Raw genomic sequence first — 27,642 nt, forward strand, 5'->3', positions numbered from 1 at the left:
TGTGAAGTTAAGCATTAGTTACAGTGTTGACCCCACCCCTAGCCCAGTGCCTTGACCCACTTACTTTCCAGCTCCACCCTCCACCAGGATAACCCTTCACATCTGCCAAGTCCCTTCAGAAAATATCTTCCATTGTCCAACCCATGATCTGACAGCTTGTATCTTAAGCTTTCTTGGCTTCTGTGATTCCAAGCAGCATATCATAGATTGAAAATATATGAGGAAAGGATACATCCCTGATTCACTCCTTTCTTGATTTTGAACCTGGTAGTATTCTCTTGCTGTTTGGACAATAGCTTCTTGGCCTAGGTATAGATTTCACATGAGTACAATAAAGTATTCTTCTTACAGTTAGCCATAATTTGTTGTTATCTACACACTCAAAAATGTCCTTATAATAACCTTTTACTTTCTTCATAAATGGTACCCACAATATTGTTCCACAGCTCATTTAGTCTTCCCTCATTAGTGTTAAATGCCTCAAACCTGATCTTGAGATGGTTTATAGACTCAGGGGGGTTGGCTCAAAGTTGAATTTTGTGTCTTGTGAATTTGCTTTCTTTAGCTTCAATTTGAACTTACATGTGAGGAGCTGGTTTTCCATGGTCAGCATCTATCCTAATTTTCACAGTGATACTAAGCTTCACCACAATTCTTTCCACAGATGTAATCAATCTGAGTACTGTGTAGTAGATCAGGGGAGGTCCATGTGTATAGTTATACTTTGTGTTTTTAAAGAAAGGGTATTTCCAATTAACAAAAGTCATTGATTGGACAAAATTCTATCATTCCAGGTTCAGCCTTATCTCCCCAGAGCTGCCTCAGAGAGAAACCTTCCCTAGAGCCAGAGCCTGGATTTTGGATTTAAAGCCTCTTAGATGCATGAGAGACCTGATGCAGCATGACACACAAGGTATCACAGAAGTGACCTGAGGCCTGAGCCATCATATCAAGGGTTGACCAGGGGGATGGAGGTGCTGGCTGAAAGAGTGGAAGAGGATGCCAGTGGTGCATTTAAAGGGACAAGACAAGACTTATGCGCCAAGGGGATGGGTACTGACACTGAGTCTATTGATTTATTGTAATCAGAAGTGTCTTTCAATTGCTTCTTTTGGTAAAATGCTTATCTGTCAGATAATGTTCTCAAGTTGAACATCCAAATGAAGACAGACTAGGAAGAAGGATTTGCCATTTACTTCCTAAATAACAGACCTTACAAAACCCTATATACAACAGAGCATACTTAAGAGTAGACTAGCATATATAGCGCCTGAGCCTGAGATGGACTGGCATGGGACATTTTGAATCTGACAATCATATCATTTACTACTATGCCAGAGATGAAAAGGTTAGTGAAAATGAAGTCACATTCATAGTTGAAAAGGTCATTTCTAGACCCATCTTGAAATACAATTTTGTGAGTGACAGCATAATATCCATATGCATTTCAGTTTTAATATATCGTTCAAATACATGCTTCAATAACCAGAACCAAAGAGGAGGAAATAGATGATTTCTACCAACTTTTGAGTCAGAAATCAATTAAACACTCAAACAAAATGCATTCCTAATAATAATGGGTGACTGGAATGCAAAAGTTGGGAAAAATGAAGAAGGATCAATAGTCAGGAAGCTGGAGATAGAATGATAGAATTCTGTACAATCAATGATTTATTTATTGCTAACACCTTTTCAAAGAAATATAAAGGGCACATACACTTGTACCTCACTTGATGGTCTGCACATGAATCGGATAGACTACATCTGTGGAATGAATCATTGGAGAAGCTCAATATCAGCAGTGAAAACTAGGCCAGGTGCTGGTTGTGGAACAGACCATCAACTACTCATATGCAAGTTCAAACTAAATCTAAAAGAAAGTTAAATTCACATTAATGAAAATTTGACCTTGAGTCTATCATACCTGAATTTAAAAAACATCTCAGGAACAGATCTGAGTCCTTGAACACTAATGAACAATGACCAGATGAGCTATGGAGGACATCAAGAATATAATTCATGAAGTATTCAAAAGGTTATTACAAAGACAGAGAAGGAACAAAACACCAAGATGGATATCAGAAGAGATTCTGAATATTGAATTAGAGAGCAGAGAAGTCAAAGCAAAGGGAAGAAAGCAGGAAGTTAAGGACGTGACCATAAGATTTCAAAGGGCAGCATGGGAAGACAAAGCAAAGTATTATAATGAAATGTGCAAATAAATGGAGTAAAAAAAATAAAAAGGGCCAAACCTGCTTAGCATTTCTGGATCTAAAGGAACTGAGAAACAAATTCAAGCTTTGAATTACAATACTTACGGATGCTATGGGCAGAATATTGAGCGATCCAGGAAGCATTAAAAGAAGATAGAAGGAATACACAGAGTCATGGTACCAAAAATAATTGACTGATACAAAAGAATTTCAGCATATGATCAGGAGACAATGGTCATGAAAGAGGAAGTTCACGTTGCTCTGAAGGAACTGGCAAAAACAAGGCCCCAGGAATTGTTGGAATACTAATTGACATATTTTAATAAATAGATGCTGCCCTGGATGTGCTCACCAGGTTGTGCCAAGAAATCTCGAGGACAACTACCCAGCTAACTGACTGGAAGAGATACATATTTATTCTTTATTCCATTAAAAAAAATGACCCCAAAGAGTAGGGAAGTTATCATATAACATCACATCACACATAAGCAAAATCCTGCTGAAGATTAAAAAAAAAAAAAAAGACTGGAACAGTATATTGACAGAGAACTACCAGAAATACAAGCCAGGTTTAGAAGAAGCCATGGCACTAAAGACATCACTAATGCCATATGGGTCTTGTTGAAAGCAAAGAGTACCAGCAGAGTGTCTGCTTGATTGGCTATGCAAAGGCATTTGATTGTGTGGATCACAACAAATTGTGGCTAACCTTGAGTAAAATGGGAACCCCAGCACACTTGGCTGTGGCCATGCAAAACTGTCTGTATACACAGACCAGGAAGCAGTTGTCAAAACAGAGTAAAGAAACACTGCATGGTTCAAAATCAGGAAAGGAGTATACTGGGGATCTAGCCTGTGTCCATATCTTTTTTTAAATTGTGATTTTAATGAGAGTTTACAGAAAAATTGGATTTTCATATTTTCATTGTTGCACATTTTCATCCCTATCCCCTCAATTCACTTAAAAAATCATTCATTTTTGCTTATTTTCCTCCCTCCCTCCCTCATTCTCCCCCAGTTCAGTTTGCTATGCACCTCTTATTCTGGACTGTTGTCATACAAATAATGCCTAATTATATACTCCTTTTAAACAGTTTTCCCCCTTATCTGTTTCAATGCAGTATTAATTATTTAACTCCTCTTTTCTTTTCAATCTATGTGTGGAACAGATCATTTAGGAGGCTAGACTTTATGAGGAAGAACCTGGCATCAGTATTGGAGGAAGAGTCATCAACAACCTGTGTTATGCAGATAACAAAATGTTGCTTGCTGAAACTGAGTAGGACCATTTGCTGCAGAAGGTCGAGGACTCTAGTCTTCAATATGTATTGAAGTTCAGCATCAAAAGACAAAGATTCTCACACATGGCCAATAGGCAGCATCATAACAGATGGAGAAGAGATTGAGGTTGCTAACAATTTCGGTTTGCTCAGCTCCACAATCATCACTCTTGACACCAGCAGTCAGGAAATCAAAAGATGAATTGCATTAGGAAAATTTGCTGTCAGGAACCTCTCCAAAGTGCTAAAGAGTCTAGAGACTAAGGTGTGTCTGATTCAGGCCATGTTCTTTAAATTACTTGCTATGCATCAGAGAGCTTGACAATGACTAAGGATGACAGAAAAAGAATTGATGCCTTTGAGTTGGGGTGCTAGAAAAGAGTCTTGAACATGCCATGGATGAGCCAGAGAACAAATAGGTCTGTCTTGAAGAGGGTGAAATCAAGCTTCTCCTTGGAGGCAAGAATTTTGAAGTTCTGTCTCACATACTTTGGGCATGCTCCCAGGAGGGACCAGTTATTGGAGAGGGGTATAATGATTTGAAGAGTGGAGAACAGAACAGGAGAGGAAGACCCCAGATGAAATGGATTGACACAGTGATTGGGGTAATAGGGGTAGGTGTATTGGGTGAGACTGGTTCAGGACAGGGCAGGGTTCAGAGGGTACACAGGATCACTGTGAGGTGCAGATGACTGGATAGCACACAACAACATTTTCAAAATAAAAAGCCCTGAAAATAAGAAGCATTCAGCTTCTAGCTAAAGAATGGTATCTTGAACATACCCAGAAGTTCTATGAAAGAAAGGCTATCTAAGGCACAACTGTTTGTTTCTTCCTGTCTGAAAAAAAGAAGAGGGAGGAAATGAACAGATGTACTAAGACAATCAGCCCAAAGAACTCATGGAGCATGTGAACCTCATTTGCCACGACCCTGAGAGTGGAAGAACTCGATGTTGCCTGGTTATCATCACTGACTGCATTACAAGGGATCATGGTAGACAATCGTGGAAAGAGTGGGAGAAAATGAGACACAACAACCACCACAAACATAAGGAAGGCTAAATTTAGCAGTCTGATAGAGACCGGCAGAACCCCCAATTCTACAGCCTTATTCAGTCTTCAGATCTGGGATCAAACTCATCTTCATGCTTTTACTTTCAAGAGGGGGAGATAAGGCTGATAAGGTGTACAATAATTTTAGGGAGGCACTCACTCAGAATAACCAACTCTGTGGTCAGAAAAATAGTTTTTAGTCAAGGAGAGCCGTGAAGGCAGCAAGAAAAGAGTAGAATAGAAAAATGTACGGAAATGAGACTTACACGGAGGAATTGGGAAATATATGATTACATGGTGGGTATTGTAATTAATGCTATGAAACATAAAGTGTATGAAAAACCACCTTGCTTGGTAAACATTTACTGAACATTAAAAAAAAAAATAAAAAGTTAACAAAATAACTCATTTATTCAATGAATAATTTTTAAAGGCATCATGCTCAGACAGGTAGAAGGTCAGTTCAGGAAAGGAAGATCCTGGATGAGATGGACTGACACAGAGACTGTGGCAGCGTGGTCAGGTGTGTCAGAGACGGTTCAGTTGTTATAGGGTCGCTATAGTCAACTTGACAGTATATACCAAGAACGACATGTTTTAACACTGTTCTAGGGCCTACGATCTGATCATCAGCTTTGCTAGAATGCCAGACAACATTTTTCTCCTACTTTCAGGCTTGCAGAAGAGTAAAGGAGACTCTGTAGTCTGTCTCTTTCTCCTGCAAGTGTAAAAGAATGTACTCTATAGGTCTCTGAGTTAGCACAAAGCCTCAGTGAAAACAGCTGACTCATGAGCTGAGACATGGCACACACGGCTCTGGAGTCTCAGTACAGTGCCTTAGACACAACAAAGACTTGCTGAGGTCAATCAAATAGAACAAAGCAAGGATCAGAGAAGTGGTTTTACTCCATGTAGCTCCAACTTTATTTTAAAGACAGTAGCTCCTTTTTCTTCAGAATATCTTGGTTGACTTACAGTTGATGTCAAGTCCATTCTGACTCAGAGTCTCCATCCATGCTAGAGTAGCACAGAACTGCACTGCTCGATTTTTTAATGGCTAATGTTCTAAGGCACCTCAAGGTAAACTTGGATTGCTCACCTCTGGGTTAGTAGCTGAATACTTCAATGTGAGCATTTAAAGTGAGCACATTTGCATCAGTTGTAACTGGTAGGTTTAGACATGTGTGCATGTGGTTCAAACTGACCAGTAACTCTGAGGGGGAAAGACTGGTAACCTTCTCCCATTTGAGTAATATCTGACTCAACAGGAATGTTGAGAGAGGAATTTTGAATTTTCCTGATCCGAAAGATTAGTAGTGTTCAGAAGAAATTGAGGGTAAAAGATGACAGGAACAGAGAGAGAGCAGAATATGGAATGCTTTTTCCATGGTCGCTCAATATCTTCTGCTGCTTAATAATTTTATCACTGCTTGGTATTAGTGGGTATCTTGCTAGTGGCAGTAATCATTCAAGTAGCTGAGTTTTCCATCTTGGTTTATGTGATGGAAAAAGAGATCATAAAAATGAATACAGGAGTCAAGAATAGGCCAGAATGGGCCTTTGAGAATTATTAGATGTCCAGATGGGGGCTTGGTAATTTCTCAACTTCCAGAAATGACAGGGTTCAGTGACAATTATAGTCAAATGAAATATCTAGAAGTTTGGGAGATAATGAAGTCACACAGATCTAGTGCTATTCTCTACACACAAGGAATTTCAGAAAAAACAATACTTGGCTAAGTCTTCAGGCATATAGAGAGAAATTAACACCCCCAGCATTCAAGAAAAGAAGCTGACCCGGAGGGGCAGCAACTGGAAGCATCTGTTCACACGTGTGGATATTTTCAAAGCAGCAAAGGGGCCAGTGGAAGCTCAGGCAGGATTCTTCCTCTCACTGATCCTTACAACCTTTTAAAACTATCAACATTTGCTCTGTGGAAGCGGCCACAAAACATCAGAAATAGTTGAAACTTACTAACAGAGCTTCAAAGACAGGACGTTTCCCCCAAGACGTTAGGCTCTGAAATATTCAATGTCCCATTTCCACAATGCTGAAATTGTTTTTGGAAGGCAAATGTTGTAGAAAAACCTTGAGATCTGGAGGGACTGTGAAACGTGTTGCAAAAAAGACAGCTTCTCAGGGGTGTCTTTAAAATAGTCACTGCTTAAGAACAAATTTCCTTCATCCTTGAAAGGCCCATGAAATACTCCACACTATAAAATCCTTGGCCCACTTGGATGCCTGGAAAATGCTGGATCTTTACATAAATCTAACACACATCATACCTATCACTTTTTACTTTTTGTTTCCTTCAAAACAAAAATCCATAAACAAAACAAAACAAAACAAGCCCACAACCATCACCGTAACCTTGCATTTGGCTTCTGAAGCTGTAACCTTTTCGAGAGGAGCCTGCTCCTTCTTTCTCCCATGGAGTGGCTGGTGATTTGAACTGTTAACCTTTTGCTTAGAAGCCTGGTATATAACATACTAGGTCATCAGAGCTCTTTTTGTTTGACCCAGCTATTCAATAAAATAGCCATAATTTTTTTCACTTTCTTTTCATCATAATAATGGAAAGTTTAAGCTAGCATTAATTTTCCCCAAGGAATATGAAAAAAAATTACTAATTTGTCAGAGGCAAACTGAGCACAGTGTTGGCGCTACAAGAGAGAGCCTTTGGTAATCAATGAAATAAACAAGACTTCCCAGTTTCAGTGTCACAGAAAAGATCTCAATGATGCCAGCACAAAACATTGATTCTTCTCAGGAGCAATGTTGTTTGCTCAGCCTAGGAGATACTGTAAGGCATTTTCCTTTTTAGAGTTCACAGCGTACCTTTTATCCTTTTTTGGCACTATGTTAGCTATGTTTTCTTAGTGCAGCGGGACTATCTGTCAACAGTAATGTCCAGTAATGTCTCCAAGATGCAAGACTGCTGCTTTTACCATGGGCAGAACTCTTTCAAATAGTTGCTTTCTTTTCTCCAGTAATATGGTGTTAACATGGGCATCGTTAAGTCCCCCAACAATTTGATTAAGAATCTAGAAAGAAATGAAATCTTAGTGTTCAATACTCAACTTCATGATCAAGGGTCTGTCCCCAAAGGCTGTTGAAAGATGTGTCTTCTGACATGGAAGAAGTGAGTTGGCATATCCCCTTCCTGGTGTGGCGATCCTTGACTTCTCATGTATCCTGGTCTTATGCTTTGATGGCAGCTCTCTTTAAATTCCACCTTTCATGTTGTTTCTCATGAATGCTACACAGCTCACTACAGGAGCTTCTCTATCCTCCAGAGTTTCATTTGTAAGGGAGAAAGGGCATATTTTTGTTATTTTACATAGTAACTCAAAAACCAAAAGCATCCAGTGGTTCCTGGAAGAATAAAACTGAAGGTCAAGAGTTGGTACAAATCAAATGAAGTGATAAATGCTGGAGCTATAGAGTGGTGTAAAACCTATAGAGTAGTGTAAAACCCATTACAGAGCAGAGGCTGAGGAAGAATCCTAACAGCTCAGAATGGGAGAAAGTTGGATGTTAATGAGTAAATAGTTACTTTGTTTTTCTTTAAAGCTCTGCTTAATGTACCACAGTTTTTCTGTCCATCCATTTGTTGATGGACACTTAGGCTACTTTGATCTCTTTGCTACTGTGAATAATACAGCAGTAAACATGGGTGTGCAGACATTTGTTTGTCTTAACACTCTGGTTGCTGGTAACAAATTAATGGATAGAAAAATTGTGGTACATTCACACAAGGGAATATTATGCAGCACTGAAAAACCAATCAATTTGTAAAACAATACACAACATGAATGAGGCTGAGAGATATCATGCTGAGCAAAAGATCTCAGTTCACAAAAGGACAAATAGTGCATAAGACCACCGTTATAAAAAAAATGGGATGAATACCTGGAGGAGAAGAGTGGAAAGAATATACAAAGCATGGATAGATAATAAACACTATGCTAGAATGCAGCTCTGGTGGCCTAATAGTAAGAAGATGTATTGCAATCCCAAAGGCACTCAGTTCGAGTCCACCAGCAGCTCTGCAGGAGAAGGATGGGAAATACTCTTCTGTACGATTTACTGCCTCTAAAAAAGCCCCTAGAGTGTCAGCTATCGATTGGTTCTGACTCGACAGTACACAACATCACACGAGAATAAGCGATGAGAAGGTCTATCTGGAAGGATGATTAGAGATATGTATGACAATAATCTGGAACAAAACATGCATTACAAAGTGAATTGGGGGAGGGAGGAAAATGTCTATCAAGAAATAAATTAAAATCTACCCTTTCTGTAAATTTTACTAAAAATTTAAAATATTTAACAATAATATTTGGAGGTCTAAGCCTATGATCTTCTATTTGCTGTCACTGGTGTCGCCAAGCCCTGGAGAACTCACTCATTCTGGTCTGCTGTGAATGGAGCTCCTGGGTCCCACCGAGGCTGGACTGATCCCTCAGGGATCCCCTTCCTATTCCTTGAGTCATTGATCCCCTCTTTTGTTCTGAACTGCCCCACTTTATTTCTGGGGATTCCTTTCTCCTCAGAAATTGGCTGGGCCTAAGATTCCATTTTCCAAGCTCCATGGTTTTGTTGTTCTTGGAAGAAAAGAAAGCACAAAACCATTTTTTTAAGTGTATGGGGACTACTCAGAATCTCCAATTCTCTGGCTCCACAAACCTCCCTGTTGTCCAAGTACACTAACACTAAATGTAACGCCGAGATGTTGTTCTCCCTACTGGGGATTACTTGCTCTTCTCTTTTTTCCATCTGCAACATTTCTACTAATTCTTAAAGGTGCATCTCAGACTTCTTGACGTTTCTGACGTGAGCAGATTCCTCCTAGTGGAAAGAGAACATTGAGTCATCAGATGTTGACATGGCTGATTCCACATCGGTGTGGACCCTGGTCCACTCTGTTCACCTACTGTTTCTTGAGGAAGAGTCTTCATTTCGAGATCACATTTAGGATTCTTTCCAGAAATGTCTTTGGGCTCATGTTCTGGCTAACTCAGTGGTTCTGAACCTTGGCTGCATATTATGATTATCTGGGGAACTTTAAAAATCCCTGAATTTTAGGCTATATTCCAGATCAATTAAATCAGAACTTGTGGGTGGGAATGGGATGGGCGGGAATGGATGGGAGAGAGCCAGCCTCTAACTGACTGACATTAACCATGATCATAAGATGAACTTAGTGTATTAGGTGTCAGCCATGAATATGAATATATATATATGTGTGCTGAATCAGAAAGCAAGTCAATAAGAGAACGTGTGAATGAAAAGAAAAAATGCCAGACGACATAAAAGTTGGAATATGGCTTGTTGGCTGCTGTCGAACTGGCTCCAAGCACAGAGAATTGGACAAAATGTTCTCTTATTTTGTGACATCTTCAGGATGCTCCCTCCACAGCACAGAATATTCCCCCCCACCGGACATAGTTATTAAAAGAGCACAATATTCAAGGCAAATATTTTATTAGTCAATCTAAGTTACTATTTGGTTTTTACATGACTTCCTTTATTAACTTTAATAAAATGAAAATAAAATTTTGTGTTAGTAAAATTTTAAAAAAAAGTTAATTTAAATCCTAAAGATTATCTCAGGGCAATAGTTGCAGGGGTTCATCCATCCTCGATAGTACCAGAAAGTCTAAATGCTATGAGAATGTGAAATTCTATTCTGCATTTCCCCCTTTTTTGATCAGTGTTCTTCTATAGAATTATAAATAAAAATTTTAATTATTAGTATATAGGTACTATGTAGGACTTTATGTCTTATAGCAAAGCGGGCAATTGTTAATAAAGGCGATCAGGCACACAGTCCATATCCTTCTCCTACTCTTGCCTCTCCTTCCTCTTAGTTGTGCTTTGGATTATAAATTGCAAGATGTAAAGGCCTTAGGAACTAAGTAACAAGCTCTGAGGTAGAAAAGAAACATGGAACACTTTCTCAGGCCAGTTAACTAGGGTGTCCCATGAAACCATGACCCTAAGCCTCCTGAGCAAGGAGCCAAGTCCCAGGAGGTATTTGGTGCACATAAGCGATCTCAGCATCTACTCCTTGCAGGCTGTTATTATTGTAACTATAGCTATCAATCACACAAATTATTCCAACTTTTTATAGTTGTCCAACTTACTGACAGCAATTACAGTAATTGGCTGTTCAAGTCTATCCTTAACCAATTTGATAGTTTTATCCTCATTAACTATGCCCTTTCTCTCTCCCTCCCATCCCTCAAATAAAAACCAAAAAGTCATTGCCATCTAGTCTAATTTTTCAGTAGGTTTTCAGAGCTGTAACTTGTGTGAGGGAATATTGTCTTTTCCCCACAGAGCTTGGTGGATTCAAACTGAGAGAGGTGACTGACATCTTTTGGTTAGCAGAACAACTCCTTACGTAGTAGCTGTGGAAATAAGGATAAATCCCCCCCATCATACATGTTGCTGTGTGCTGTTGAGTAGGAACTGTCCCATTGCTGACCCTCCAGTGAGTTTTCAGAGGCTGTAAATCACACAGGAGGAGACTGTCCATTCTTCTTCTATGAAGCAGCTGGTGGATTTGAACTGCATGCTTTTGGGATTGTAGTGCAACATCTTACCACTAAGCCACCAGAACTCCACTCCCTTTAACACATATAGACACATACTATCTACCACCTGTCTTTTGTTTGCCCTACCATTGTAACAAAGGACCTGATGAGCTTGCTGCAGAAGGTCAAAGACTACAGCCTTCAATATGGATTGAAGCTCAACATCATGAAAACAAAGATTCTTATCACTGGGCCTTTAGTTTGCTTGGCTCCACAATCAACACTCTTGGTACCAGCACCCAGAAAATTAAAAGTCTAATTGCATTGGGAAAGTCTACTGTCAGAGACCTCTACAAAGCACTGAAGAGCAGCAATGTCAGTCCAGAGACTCAGGTGCATCAGATTCAAACTATGATGTTTTCAATTATTTGCTATGCATCAGAAAACTATGATAATGATTAGGGATGACAGAAGGAGAATTGATGTCTTTGAGTTGTGGTGCTGGAGAAGAGTACTGAATATACCATGGACTGCTAAGAGAATGAACAGTTCATCATAGAGAGGGTGAAACCAGGCTGCTCCTTGGAGGCAAGAATTCTGAGGTTTCATCTGACATACTTTGGGCATGTTGCAAGGAGGGACCAGTCCTTGGAGAACATCATTCTTGGGAGGGTGGAGGGGGAGCGCAAGATAGGAAGACCCTTGATGAGATGGATTGATTCAGTGAGTTGGATCCTGGGGTAGGTGTGTCAGAGACAATAAGATTGGGATAGGATAGAGCAGGTTTTAGGGCTGTTGTACACAGAGTTACTATGAGTCGCAGGTGACTCGACAGCACATAACAACCCCCACGATCAAGTGCATGTCACTATGATGCTGATAGCACAGTATTTCCAGAACCAGCAGGGTTTCTATGGTAGACAAGTTTCAGCACAACATCTAAACTAAAAAGGATTAGGAAGAAAATTCTGGCAATCTATTTTTTTTTTAAATGAACCCATAGCACCCCTGTGAGTCATACTAGAATAATGTCTTATCTCTCTCACTCTGTCATTGCCGTCAAGTTGGAACTGACTCATGGCTGACTCTCCAGCAGGTTTTCAGAGGCCGTACATTGCACGAGAGGAGCCTGTTCACCTATGTATTACAGAGAAGCTAGTGGATTCAAACCATCTACCTTTGGGTTGACAACACAATTCTGGAGAGAAAATAAGCCTCCCAGGATCATCTCAGAGAAGCTGGTGCAGGGGTAGGCAATGGTTAGTTCTTGTGTATGGTATGGTCATGAGTCAGAAAAGATTCAGTGACAACTAGAAACACAACAGTGTATAATAGAATCCTAGATTCCTTTCTTTTCCAGGGTGGAGAAAGCCCACTGTCTTTGTTTATTAGAAACAATTCCTCTGTATATGCATATGCATGCATGAGCTACTTCAACTTTTACAATCCATAAACTCACATATAAACAGCAAGACACTGGCTCTAAAGCAGAAGCTAAAAGCTAACAAATGAGAAAGTACACAGCTTTGCTCTTCCACATGGTGGAATTCGACACAACTCTCCTCTGCCCTCGGATTCTTGATGCACCCAACTGTTTACCTCTGGAACAAGGGAAGGTACTAGAACCTATTTGTGTGTCCTATCAGTAAAACTCAGCTTGTTTGTTTTTTTAGATTAAATACAAGTTGTTGTTGTTGTTGTTATGTGCCGCCCAGTCGTCCAGTCGTTTGTGACTCATAGCGACCCTAGGACCCTATGTACAACAGCCTTAAACCCTGCTCTATCCTGTGCCAATCGCACTGCCTCTGACACACCCACCCTGATTACCCCAGTCACTGAATCAATCCACTTCATAGAGGGTCTTCCCCTCCTGCGCTGTCCCTCTACCCTCCCAAGCATGATGTCCTTCTCCAAGGACTGGTCTCTCCTTACAACATGTCCAAAGTGTGTCAGACAAAGCCCCAGAATCCTTGCCTCCAAGGAGTAGCCTGGTTTAACCCTCTCCAGGATGAATCTATTTGTTTTCTTGGCAGTTCAGGGTACATTCAATAATACTCTTCTCCAGCACCACAGCTCAAAGGCATCAATTCTCCTTCTATCCTCCCTAGTCATTGTCCAACTCTCTGATGCATAACAAGTGATTGCAAAGACCATGGCCTGTATCAGGCACACCTTAGTCTCCAGAGAGACACCGTTGCTCTTGAGTACTTTAGAGAGGTCCCTAACAGCAGACTTTAACATCACAATACGTTTTTTGATTTCCTGGCTGCTGGTGCCAAGAGTGTTGACAGATTTTCTTTCTATATTTCATTGAGGGAGATCTAATGGCCTAGTTGTAAGAAAATGTGTTGCCAACCAAAAGCCAGGCAGTTCAAGTCCACCAGGTGCTCTGTGGGAGAAAGATGTGAAATCTCTTCCTGAACGACTTACAACACCTGAAAGCCCATTACAGAGTCAACTAGCTATTAGTCAGTGCTGATGTGATGACCTGTAACAACCACATACTTGAACAGTTTATCTTGGGCCATAATTGAGCACTATGTACATAAAACGACAGTTTTCTTTTATAGCGTGCATGTTTGTATCTTTCTTATCCTGAAGAGATAATCTCATATTTTATTATAAAAGTTTTATATGTTTCATAGTTTAGGCAGTTAAAAATTTTGAATTTTATTTTGTTTATGGTATGAGGTAAGAATTTGATATTTTTATAAGGCCCTTTGTATATTTTCTTAATAGCCAATTATCTTGTCATTAATAAATGAATTAATATCTGTTGTTCATAGGGTTGCTATGAGTTATACTTGACTCAGCAGCACCTAAAACAAATAACTTGATTGTAATTTTTTTAACTTTCATTCTACTAATATGTTTCCATATATGCTTGAATTTGCTATAGGTTATATATTTTATTCAATTGGTTAATAAATCTCTGCATTAATACCATATTTATTTTAGAATATTTACTCTGGCTTTATAATAAGTCCTTATATTTTATGACTAGGACAATTTTCCCTTGCCTAGTTCTTCTTGAAAAATTTAGGGACTATTCTTGACCCCTTCTTCCATATTATGAGAGAAAGAATCAGATGGAAGTTTCTTTAAGACTGGCAATATCATCAGAATTTTCTAAAACTGGAATTGTACTGGATATTCAAGTTAGAAAGTTTGCCTGTATATACCCATAGATCTTCAGTGAAGAAATATTCTTTAAAAAAATTTTTAAAAAATAATTCTTATCGTTTCTGATGTTGTTGTTGTTGTTGTTGTTGTTAGGTGCTGTCGAGTCATAGATGACTCATAGTGACCCTATGAATGAAAGACCTGAGCACTGTTTAAGCGTTTCCAGAGGCAAGCCATTTCGGAAGTGGATGCCACTCCTGCTTCCAAGCTTGTTTTAATCGGGAAGCTCCAGCAAATACTGTCCACCAAGCGTAACCATTATCACATTTGGCACATCAATGTCAGTGTTCAGCATCACAGGAACCACAAGTTACCTCTTTATAGCAATGCACAGACCAGTGCTATACCACCTAGAAGAATGTTTGACAGAAAAACAATTTGAACCAGGCCTGAGGGATGCAGATTAAAATCACCCACCTTTGGCTTGGTAGCATAACTTTCTGTCCACTAGGCCGGCGTAGCTTTCTCTGTCATCACTGTTATTGTTGTTAGGTGCTGTTGAGTTGTGGCCTGAGCACTGTTCATAGAGTTTCTGATAGAAATATTTTTTTAATCTAATTGCATTGGCTAGGACATTCAGGGAGCTCTGGTGGGCTAGTACTAAGGGGTTGCAGTGCCAACCCAAAGCCATGTGGTCAAAACTATCAGCTTCTCTTGTAGGAGAAGAGTGGTCAGTCTCCTCTCATGTGATATATTGTCCTGAAAACTCTCTGGAGGGTCAGTTATGGGTTGCTTCTAACTTAATGGCAATCAAAACAACAAAAACTTTCACAGAAGTGTTGTTGTTGTTGTTAGGTGCCATCAAGTTATAGATGGCTCGAAGCGACCCTATGAACAAAAGATCCGAACACCTGTATAATTTTCATTGTTTTTCTACATTCACAGAGTTTCCGGAGGCAAGCTATTTCAGAAGTGGATGCTACTCCTGCTTCCAAGCTTGTTTTAATTGGGGAGCTCCACCAAACACATCATGGGTAACCATTACCGCATTTGGTACTTCAGTGTCACGGTGTTTAGCATCGCAGCAACCACAAGTTATCTCTGTACAGCAAATGGACAGACCAGTGCTGTATAACTTAGAAGAATATTTGACCAAAAACAATTAAAATTAGGCCTGAGGGCCGCAGGCTGAGACCCTAATTTTCACCAGAACCAGAAATCAAAAACCAAAAACAATGTAAGGAATCTTGATCTTTTTTACTAGAATTTAATGAAGATATTTCTAAAGTCTTATCCTTAAAGTGAAGATACTGATAACTGTAGGTTTTTGTCTAGGTTTGGTTTGGGGTTTTTTTGTTTGTTTGTTTCTTTGTTTATATACTATGTAGCTTTATGATAGGTGCTTTTTTAATCAAGTAAGAGAGAAACTACGGTACATTCACACAAGAGAATATTACACAGCACTGAAGTACATTCGCACAAGAGAATGTTACACAGCACTTAAGTACAATGACTCGTAAAACAATACACCATGTGGATAAGTCTGCAAAGCATTATGCTGTGTGAAGTGTCTCAGTGACAAAGAGATAAATACTGCATGTCCTACTGTTGTAATAATAGGAGCAAGACAAGGAAGGGGAGAACAGGAAAATAATGGCTAGATTATGAACACTGGCCTGGAATGGGGGAAAGGAAGGTAATTTGAAAGTAATGGACAACTAGCAACTATGTGTAAGACAATGAATGGCCTGGAACAGGAGAAGCATAACCTTCACTAAAATTAAGTAAAAAAAAAAACCCCAAAAACAACAAACATGAAAGAGTTCTGATAGTATTGTGCCCTATGTGTTGGACTGCTAATGTAAATGTTTGTGGTTTGAATCCACTAGCCTCTACCAGAAAGACAGGTGAAGTAATGAGGAATCTGCTAAGATTTCTAGGCTTGGAAACCAGACAAAAAATTATTTTCGATCTGAAGTGACTCAATGACAGTGGGTTTGGTTTGGGTTTTTTTAAAGTTAAGGATGATCCCTTCTATTACTATTTTTTCTGAGTTCCTAACATTATTTAAACAAATGTTTTTCATGCTTCTTACCACTTACATCAAACCTGCGATATGCAGATGGCACAACCTTGCTTGCTGAAACTGTGGAGGACTTGAAACATGTACTGAAGAAGGTCAAGGACTGTAGTCTTCAATATGTATTGAAGGGTAACATCGAAAAGACAAAGATTCTCACTATGAGATTGAGGTTGTTAACAATTTCAGCTTGCCTGGCTCCACAATCAACACTCTTAGCACCAGCAGTTAGGAAAATCAAAAGACAAATTGCTTTGGGATATTCTGCTGTTAGGGACCTCTCCAAAGTGCTAAAAAGTAATACAATCTGTCTAGGGACTAAGATGTGCCTCATCCAGGCCATGGTCTTCTCAATTACTTGCTATGCATCAGAGAGCTAGATCATGACTAAGGATGGCAGAAGAAGAACTGATGCTTTTGAGTTGTGGTGCTGGAGAAGAGTATTGAACAATCATGAACTACCAAGAGAGCAAACAGGTCTGTCTTGGAAAGGGTAAAACCAATTTTCTCCTTGGAGGCAAGGATTTTGAAGCTCATTCTCACATACTGTGGACACATGACCAGGAATCACTACTTGGGAGGGTGGAGGGACAGCACAGGAAAGGAAGAGCCTGGATGAGATGGATTGACACAGTAACTGGGATAAAGGGTATAGGTGTGTCGGAATCAGTGGAACTGGCTCAGGATAAGGCAATGCTCAGAGCTATTGTACATAGGGTGCTTTGTGTCATAGGCAACTCATACAACAATAGAACGAGATGAACATGGGGCACTCTGGTGGCTCAGCGGTAAGGAACTGTGCTGGTAACCCAAAGGCACATAGTTCAAATCCATCTCTTGCTCTGTGGGAGAAAGATGGGCATTCTCCTTCTTTGTGACTTACTGTTCTGAAAACCTTTTGTAGGGTCAGCTGTGAATCGGTTTCAACTCGATCACACATAACAATAACAAACAGGATGAACCTAAGTTCTATTGTCTTTAATCTCAGTGTTAGACATGGTGATGTTCCTCTCAGATTCCCCTTTAAGAAAGTTCTGTGACCTACTTACTGGGAGTGCAGCCTGCAGAGAGCTTCCAGTTGTCAGCTCTTTCCTGGCTGGCCCAGTTCACTGAGGAACATGCCCCCTTCCAGTAAGCGATGGAGGCAGAAGTGCAAAGACTAGTTCACCATGGGTCACAGTGGGGCAGCTCTGGTGACCCACATGGACTTTGCAACTCCCCTGGGCTTGGCCAAGATGAGCCTGGACCTTAGCCTCCCACTTGCTCTACCCAATCCTGCCTCCCCTCCCCTCCCAGAGGTGGTGGTGGTTGTTACCGCTTAGTGTTCTTTAGTCCACTTTGGCTCCCAGTGACCCTCTGAAGATCAGAATGACATATTGCCTAGTCCTGTACCATTTCTACATGTTACTACCATGTTTGAGTCTATCGTTACAGTTACTATGTCAACGCATCTTGCTGAGGGTCTTCATATTTTCCTCCACTTTGCCAAGAATGATGTCCTTCCCCTCTTGAAAGAATGTCTCATGCTGGAGATGCAAAAAGTCTTGCCAGCTTCACTTCTATGGAATCTTTTAAGCAGCAATATTGTGAGGTGTCTTCAAGGTAATTTTGACTCAGGGAAACTTTATGTCAAAGAGTGAATCTGCCCCACAGGGTTTTCTTGGCTGTGATATTTGTAGAAGTAGACAGCCGGGTCTTTCTCCCAAGGAGACGCTGGCTGAGTTCAAACTGACAACCTTTTGATTAGCAGTAGAGTGTCCAGCCACTACACCACGAAGGCTCCTCCTACCTTCTGGAAATGTTGGTCACCAAGAAATATTCTAATTAATGGGCACACCAAGGTCTACCTTAGCATCTGCTTTCACTCTGTAATAATTAGTTTAAAGTGTTTCTGTTGTTAAGTGCCACTGAGTTGATTATCGCTCATAGTGACCACAAACCACGGATCTGAGCCCTGTCCTCCGCTGTGTCAGCCTCACAGTCTCTGACACAGTAAAGCCCATTGAGACAGGCCCTGTGCTAACGCACCCAGTGAAGAGTCTTCCTCTTTCTCTCTATCCCTCTACCTTCTCAAGCATGATGTCCTTCTCCAAAGAACAATCTCTCAATGAATAGATTTAAAATAGATTATCATGAAATGTTTTTAAAAGCCTTTGTAGTCATAGGAATTCTCTACTTAGCCCTATATATTGCTGTGTTCACTTGACAATATTTTGAGATTGTCTTCAGTTTGCGTCCTGCTCATTGTTACGGTATCCTTGGCGTAATCCTTGTGTACCTGCAGCCTGGTCAAACTTTTGGAACAGCCCGTGGTTACAGATCATTTCCTCCTCAAGTGGGTATAAACCTATGCTCTATAACTAACATCAGAAGACATTTTTATTCCTTAGCCGACTTCTAGTCTCAAGGCATCTCTAACATTTCCAGACAATTTTAAGTCACTCTAAAGAGCAGTTGTCTGGCACATCTTGCGTTTAAGAGATTCACCCCTCTGCCCCCACCAGAGCTGAGCCACTGACAGCTTGGCCAGTGCCATCCATTCTGGCATCGATGTCCCGGCTCTACAACATTCTAATCTGTAGGACAGGAGACTATTTGAGACTCCAGAGGCTCCTGACAGACAGCAGGAACTTTAGGGGAGGGACTCAGGTCAGCTGCATTTCTGGTGAGCGTAAGGAGCAAGAGTAAACAAACAAGACAGAAAGCACACAGCAGAAAATTATGGAACAGGAAATGGTTCACAGTGTGCATTAATTTGAGGGGGGGAAATACAGCTATTAATATGAACAGGCCATTTTCTTCAGATGAGTGTCCCTTTCTTGCCAGAAGGTGGCAGAGAGGGTGCAGCAAAAGAAATGCCATTATTCAGAAATATCCCTTAAATATTGAAGTCCAAAATACTGCATAGTGCCACTATTGTAAAACGGGACTGACATCGGGGTTAGGGGAAGGCTGAGAAAGATGGGATAAATAATGTATACTGCACTGAAACAGATGAGAGAGAGAGAACTGTTTAAAGGTACATATGGTTAGGTATTATTGTCATGACAGGAAACCAGAACGAAGGCTTCATAGTGGAGTGGACTTGGGGGGAGGGATTGTATAACAGTGAAAGACTTTTTCTTTTACTTTTCAAAGAGTAGAGTGAGTTCTTGAGGGGGAGAGGTGGCAGGGAGAAAAGTGCAACAATGAATGAATGGAAATCCAAGGTCTCTGTAAATTTTCATTAAAATTAATAATAATAAAAAAATTGAACTCCAAATCACTTTTTTAACTTAGAGCTTTAAATTGCTGAAATCTGCAGATGTGCAGGCTGTATTGTTTCTTAAAGTTATTAGAAATAACATTCAAAATAACTAGAGATACTTACTTCTGATATCTATGCCACATATGTTAGATAAAACATATTTAACTGCAATAAATGGAAAAGAATCTTGCTAAAAGCTATGAGCTCTACAAAAATTAATTTATTCTAATAGGTAAAAGCATTTTAAAAAAAATTATTTTATTTTATTATTTTTTGTGCATTGTACCATCAAATCAGATCTGACTGGTACAAGAGGAGATTGTCCCTCCTTCTCCAGCACAGCATCTGGTGGATTCGAACCAGGCACATCTGGGTTGAAAAGCATTTTAAAAACAGATGACAAAGAACTAAAATAGATATTTATGTCACTGAATTGAAGAAACAACCTTAGTTTGCAATATGCAACTAAAACTTTTTAAGGTAATATTCAATTTTGTAAATGTGTTCATGTCATCATCTATAATATGAGGGGCTGAGTAAGAGGACAAAGCAGTTTCAGAAGTGAAAAACAGGATGTAAGTAGGACATGACTTACCTGTGGTAATAGAGTTGCTAGTGACAGAACTATCTGAAAATTCCAAATTTCTGGACTCTTCATAAATGAAAAAAAATTAGTGTTCAAAAAGTGAACTTCTATAAGGAGTTAAGTGAGCTATGGCTTCCACACACATTAACAGCGAAATTATACAATAACAGCAACGGCCACCACCAGCGCTATAGAGCTGATTCTGAATCAGGATGGCCTCATGTTTCAGGGAAGCACAGTGCTCTGTAGGGCTTTCAGCACTACTTCCTTTTGGAAGTAGCTCACCAGGGCTTTCCTCTGATGCACCTCTAGGTAGATTTGAACTGCTAAACTTTCACTGAGTTCTCAGTTGATTGCCTGGAACTTTCCTGCAGGTTTGCTAAGAATGACACATAATTCAGTGGAAACACAGTGCAGACAGATGGTTTATTTGGAAAAGAAAAAAAAAGCAAATACACAACCAAAACAGCCATTGTTGATGTGTTCCTGGAGTCAATAGAGAGTGACTTTCAGGTAACAGAAAACCGAAGGAGACAGGAAAGGAGAGGGGAGGGCAGGGGAGGAGAGGGGGGAGGGAAGAGAAGAGAAGAGAGGAGAGGAGAGGAGAGGAGAGGAGAGGAGAGGAGAGGAAAACCTAGTAAGATCTGCAAGTGGAGAGAGTTGGAAGAAATTAGTGCTCCCAACAGTGAACTCTGAGGAGTCAGGCAGTGCTGCACAAGGGTGAAAGGGGCCACTGGAGCTGGACAAAGGATCAGAAGTTGCCCACCTTCTCAATGGGCCTGGATGAGAAAGTAAAGTACAGACAATTATAATGGCCTGTTCTGGAGGTGTGTTCACAAAAACAGCTTCCAAGAAATCTAAGCCATGACCATGACAGCAAAGAATGGACAATAAAACCCTTGAGAGGCAGGACTCAACGGGTCATCTTCTTTTTCCGGGTCTCCCAAGTTCTCCCTCTCTGACAAAGTATAGGCTGATCACTTTTCTATCACTATTAGTGGAAAATATTCAAGTTTTCCTTCTCTGGTAAGTTTCCACATGCTACAGCTTCTGAGTTTTGCAGCTTTTACTATAACACCATCCTTCCAGTGGTTCACTCTTCAAAGGCCAAACTTTATTGTGAAAAGGAGGAAAAAATAGAAGTAAAGTTAAAAATGGGGTTTCTCTTAATGTAAATTTGATCTGTTCTGCAGCATCCTTTGCAGGTGCAGGGCTGGAGAAACCCTAGACATTTGTGGCTTGGCGTCTGAAAAGCCCCATATTCTGCTTTTCTCCTTACTGGTGGCCAGAGTGTGCTGGTCCGTTCTGTAACGGTGGGTGCCCTGTGCCAGAAAGCACACATATATGTGGGTGGAGTCAGCTGGGAGGCTGGAGGGATTTTTCAGAAGTCTATGCAGGCCAAACACCACGGGGGATTCCAAAGGATGAAAAATAATACCTTGGGGGTTAGCAAATTTCCAGTTTGTGGAGCCAAAGGTGCAGCTTTGAAAACATGGCAGGGAACTGACCATTACAGGGGAGGAACAATCAGAAAGCCAGATGGTCGCTCCCAGCGTCTTTGAGATTCAATTGTTCCTTCCCCTTCCCTGTGTTACTGGGAATGGCCACCAGGCACTTCTAGTTACCTGGGGTTAAGTGGGTCACAGAAGAGGGAAGACTCATCTTCAGTGTTTGCACTGCAGGCTCCCCATCAGAACTTGGAAACCAGGGAAATAGCATTGTCCAGAGATTTCAATCAATTCACAGTCAATTGAAAGCCAAGTCACTTAATAGTGTGTTGTTCGTTGCTGCAGCATCGATTCTGACTGCAAGCAGAGTAGAAATGCCCACTGGGTTTTCAAGGCCAAGACCTCTTGGAAGTAGAACACCAGGTTCATCTTCCAAGACATGTCTGGCTGGATTCAAACTGCCAGTCTTTAAGTTAATACCTTAACCACATCACTTGATCATTTGAAATTAAGCAAGTGTTTAACCATTTGCACTACTCAGCCAAGCAAAACTCAACCCAAACAAATGTAAGAACTGAAACACAAACAAAGCTCAACAGGACTGAGTCAATGCTGACCCGTGGTGATCCTCCACTGGGGCTGCAAGCCTATAAATCTTTAAGGGAAGAGATTTCCACCCTTCTCCTGAGGAATAGCTACCAGATTAGAACTGCCAAAATTTTAGTTAGCAACACAACTGGTAACACACACTTCTTGTTGCTGTTGAGTACCGTTGAGTCAGAACCAATCCGTAGTTCCTCCAGTGTGTTTTCAGGAGCTATTGGAATTGATGCCTTTGAGCTGTGGTGCTGGAGAAGAGTATTGAGAATACCATGGACTGACTGCTAGGAAAACAAACAGATTTGTCCTGGAAAGGGTTAAACCGGGTGGCTCCTTGGAGGCAAGGATTCTGAGGCTCCCTCTAACATACTTTGGACATGTTGTGAGGAGAGACCGGTCCTTGGAGAAAGACATCATGCTTGGGAGGGTGGACGGACAGCGCAGGAGGGGAAGGCCCTCTCTGAGGTGGTTTGATTCGGTGACTGGGATAATTGGGATGGGAGTGTCAGAGACAGTGCGATTGGCACAGGACAAAGCAGAGTTTAGGGTTGTTGTACATAGGGTCGCTATGAGTCGCAAGCAACTTGACGGCACATAACAACAACAACATTAATCATACAGGAGGAGACTTCCCATTCTTCTCCTGTGGAACAGCTGGTGGATTTGAACCACATTCCTTCCGGATTGCAGTGCAGTTTCTTATCAGTCGGCCAATAAAGCTCAACATAGACACTCCAGCTCCATTTGAAATAGGTCACAAGTCTCTGACAAATCAATAAAACATATTTATACAGCTTTCTGATCCTCCACAAAAAATACAAATATAAAACATATGATATTTATCTACAGTTTGGGAAATTATAGGTCCATTGAAACATGGATCCCAGGTTAAGATTTATGAATGCACAGCTTAAGGAAGAGAGCCCTGGTGGTTTAGTGGTAAGGAATTGCACTGTCGACCCAAATGCACGTGGTTCGATTCCACCATCTATTCCGCAGAAGATGGATGAATAATCTCCTCCTGTGTAACGTATTACCTCTGAGAACCTGCTGGACAGTCAGCAATGAGTCGGTTCTGATTTGATCATATAAAACAGCACCAACAATGGCTTAAAAACTCTGGCAAAATGGCCCTACATCAAGGCAGTCAGACCAAGTGTTATTCCTGTTAAAAAAAGAATGTATTACTTAGATTTTATCTGCAGTTGTCATTGTAGCAAAACAGAGTCACTTGAGGCAATTGCTAGCGATTTCTACTCTCTCTCACAGACCAGGACGGAGGGGCTAGGTCAGTGGATATTGGTATTCCTGCTCCCTAACCTGGCTTGGCCTAGCTGAAGAACAAATCTAATCACTTCCAACAAATGTCCTCACTCTGATACCACATTCAGTGATTTCTGATTGAAATTTGGCCTCCTGTGTATACATGCCTACAGGGCAGTGTGGGCCAGGCTTGCCAACGCGAGCATTCCAGTGTGCACAACAGTCACAGTTCTTGTAAACCAACTGGTGTTCTGTTTTAGACATCAGCTTCATGAGCTGGTGTGGACTCACTCAAGAGCCAAAGCCACTGACAGCTTTCTAAGCCTGCGAGGCTGAGGGCCAGCACACCACAGTGCCAGTCTGCCTCTCCTGGAAACAGTGCACTGGCCTCATGCCCTCCCACTGGAAATGTCCCCTCCTACCTTTCACAGGACATTGGATTGTCAGGTTCGTTTGCAGGGCTGCCTCCACAATGCCTCCAACCACAGCAGAGAGCTGTCCAGGCCCCAGTTTGGTGATATTTCTCTCATTAGACAAGATGACAGGTGCCTCTTAATTCAAACAGCAGGAAAGCATGTTAGTTTCAAGCCTTTTCTCTTTGGTGAACCATATTGCATTTGGTTGACACAGTCCAATCAGCAATGACTATTTAACTGACTGAGTTTGGCCAACTCTGTTGAGCTCTGCTCTGTGTGAGAAAGGTCAAGTGTGGAGGAGGCCATGGTTCTTGTCTAGCCTCTCCCACTAAGCTACATGTATTGTTAGGCACAATCTTCCATCTTTAGGCTTCAGTTCGAACCCCATTAAAAGGAAAAGATAGAACTAGATTCTCTCTTAGGGATCTTGCAACTGGAAATTCAGAGAGGTACTTTCTCATCTTACTCTAATAAACTCATTTCAATTCAAAATAGAAAAGTCATTAACTATTAAAGAACACTGAGGGCAAAGCAGTCTAATTAAAACATTATTTACATCATTACTCGCAGAAGATCTCAAGGGAAGAACACGTCTCAAGTGTCCAATTTATGAGACTGTCTGAAGTTATTGCAAGTAGATTAGAACTGACTGCAAAAGAAAGTCAAGGTTAGCCTTTTATCAACTTGAAACAAAATTATGTGTAATACTTGCATGGGGGAAAAAAAGTAAAAAAGAGGATCATTCAGTGATAAAAGTGCCTGAATTTTGAGAATCATATTCTCAGCCAACAGATTAATTCATTAACTCATTCAGGAAATATACTAAATGGTTTTTTTAAAAAATTTTAATTTCTTTTTTTTAAATAAAAGTTTACAGAAACTTTGGATTTCCATTCAGTCATTGTTGTAACAAATGTCTTTTATCAAATCCGAGCTGGATAAAACAAGTAACAAACAAACCCCTCAAACTCATTGCCATCAAGTCAGAATGGACCCATAGCTGGTGCTCCATTGGATTTCTGAGGCTGTAAATCACACAGGAGGCATTGCTCACCTTCTTCCTATAGGAGCGGATAGTGGATTTGAACTGCCAGAGAGGCATCCCTTTGGGTTAGCAGGGAAATTCCCTAAGGATTCGGTCACTAGAGCTCTACCATGAGATGGTGTGAAGATAAAACTGAAAACAGCCATTCTTGTTATCAAGGAATTTATAGGCTGGTGGAAAAACACCAACAGTTCACAGAGTGATGGGGGTTGAGATAGGGGGAAACTGCTGATCCTGATGATAACTGAGCGGCAGGGGAGGCCTCCAGAGAGGAGGGTGACTAAGCACTCCTTTTCCACTGCTGTAATGGTTGGTTCTACTCCCCCATTGGCATGTGAGCTCCCAGAGAAAGAGGCACATTTCTTAATCTGCCTTCTTAACTCAAGCCTTACAGACCATAAATCTGATCTGCAAATGATCGCAGGGTGATGTAGGATCAGGCAGGTTCATTTCTTTGTGCAAAGTGTCACCATGGGTCAAAGCTGACTTAATGACAGCAACAACAAAGCACAGTTTTTACATAAAAGAATGTATGAAGAGTCACAACGCAGCTGGCTGTACAACTAATCATGTAGTCAAGAGAAGATCCCTCAGATGGTCATGTTTCGTTCTCTCCTGGACAGCCTGCCGAGAGTGAAAGCTGTCCTGAGATTGGAAGACACGGTAATCCTTTGGCTTAGAAAGGATTTTAGTTGTCATTTTAGTTCTTGTTCTCTGGCCACTGACAACTTTATACAAACTCTAGTGGATTGTTAGGAAGCTAACAATCTCATTCAATCTCTATTAGGAAGCTAGACCATTTTGGGATGAGTTTAGTGAAAGACTTGAAAGCTGACAGCGATTCTCACTCTCCCCAGGAATCCCATAGCTTGAAATAAATGCCTTCTCATAAAGGACTGTGTTTAAAAGTATTACATTTTAGGGCATTATGTTTATCGTAGGAGTACACAATGAGGGTTGCAGAGCGGATTATATTTGGGGTTGGGGGTGGGATTGGGGGAGGTGCTGGGGGGGATTGTGTACCAATGAGGGAGTTTTTCTTTTGCTTTTCAAGGAGAGGAGCAAACGGGGCGGGGTGGGGGGGATGGGTGAGGTGGGGTGGGCTGGGAGAAGGGTGCAACAATGAATGAATGGAATTCCAAAATATCTGTAGAAGTTCATTGAAATGAAAAAAAATTTTTTTTTTTTTTTTAAAAAAGGGCTGTGTGTAGGGGTAGTACCGCAGAAAAGAACAGCTCAGCTCTTAGAATCTTCAATGCAGGTTCCAGGATCTTTCATCCTGACCTGCTCCAATTTCCTTAATCTATAACATGAAGTACTGAGGCACTTGCTACAAAGTTCAACCCTTTGTTTAGAAGCTGAACTCCAGACTCTGATGATGCCTCTCTTCTTACTTTTGGTACACTGATGTCATAGCCAATAATAAAAATAAATTCACTGTTGTCAAGTCAATTTTACTTATTTGTCTCCCTATGTGGAGTAACACTGCCCACAGGTTTTTCCAGGCTGGTAACTTTGTGGAAGCAATGTCTTCACCTGTGGAATGACTGGTGGTTTGAAACCAACAACCTTCCAGTAAGCTACTAAGCATTTAACCCCCGTGCGACCTGGGGAATGGCTCTCAGGTTTTCTTTTTAACCTTAGAACATGAATTTACCACAAGAAAGCATTGTCTACAACTTCAACACCTAAGAATTTTCCTTTTTAATGTTGCTGTGTGCAATCAAGCCAGAACTGACCCATAGCTGACCCTCTAGCTAGCTGTCAGAGGTAGTAAACTGCATGAGTGGAGATTGTCCATCTTTCTCCCACAGAGCAGGTGGTGGATTTGAACTGTGAGACTTTGGGATGGCAGCATAGCTTCTTATCATTAGGCCACCAGAGTTGCTTTATAACACCACCAACAACTTTATAATGTAAGTATATTTAAATATTAAAATGACGTTGTCCACCTCCTGAGAAGACATAGGTTCAAGTTACAACTTCCTGTATTTCCAAAGATTGATAGATAAGCCTTAGGGAGCTATGTGTCAACTTTTGCTAGCGTTGTTAGATGTTATCAAGTCAATTCTTACTCCTAGCACTTCCACATGAGGATTGAACTGCCTTTCCTGGTGGTAATCGTTATGGAAGTTTTTGAGTGGGTCTAACTTTTCAGTTAGCAGTCAAGCCTTTAACCAGTGAATTGCCAGTGCTCCTTATATAAACTTTAAAAGGAAATTATTCTCTTTCCTTGGTGGGTGGTACTTCACTGCCAGTTAAATCCTCCTCAAGTCCTATTTCTTGAAGAACAAGCTGTAAAGCAGGCAATTTCAAACTGAGGTCCTCAGAGCAGCAGCATCTGCAGAACCTGAGTTTTAACCATGCTAGAAGTGCAGACTTTTGGATTCTATCCCAACCTACTCCCATGGATTGAACTGTCCTCCCCAAGTTGGGTAGGCCATGATTCACCATATTATATAAATATCTTATGTGTTATGAATCCTAACCTCTTTGATGTTAATGAGATAAGATTACAGGCAGTAATATAATGATATAATCATCCCCCATGATGTAATCACCCAAGGAATTGTAAAGGGATTAGGTTGGAATATCCTTAATCAGGATACAGCCCTGATCTGCTTTAAGGGGAGGTTTCCCTGACCTGAGGCTTGCATCACCTTGTGTCTTACAAGAGATAAAAGGAGAAAGAAGTGAGGAGAGAAAGGGAGAACCTCAGTGACACCAAAAGAGAAGGGCCAGGAG

General features: G+C 40.8%; 1 protein-coding gene across 1 annotated transcript in view; it reads right to left on the minus strand.

Annotated features, from left to right (window-relative positions):
• Window positions 1-27,642, minus strand: part of ADAMTSL3 (ADAMTS-like 3) — a 313,622-nt gene that overhangs the window by 51,293 nt on the left and 234,687 nt on the right. Inside the window, exon 18 of the mRNA XM_006885199.1 lies at window positions 23,859-23,987. Within this exon, the coding sequence (XP_006885261.1) occupies window positions 23,859-23,987 (129 nt within the window). The remainder of the gene's footprint in view (window positions 1-23,858; window positions 23,988-27,642) is intronic.

Source organism: Elephantulus edwardii, unplaced genomic scaffold (genome assembly GCF_000299155.1).
Source record: "Elephantulus edwardii isolate Elephantulus edwardi_28Jun2011 unplaced genomic scaffold, EleEdw1.0 scaffold00041, whole genome shotgun sequence".
Taxonomy (NCBI): domain Eukaryota; kingdom Metazoa; phylum Chordata; class Mammalia; order Macroscelidea; family Macroscelididae; genus Elephantulus; species Elephantulus edwardii.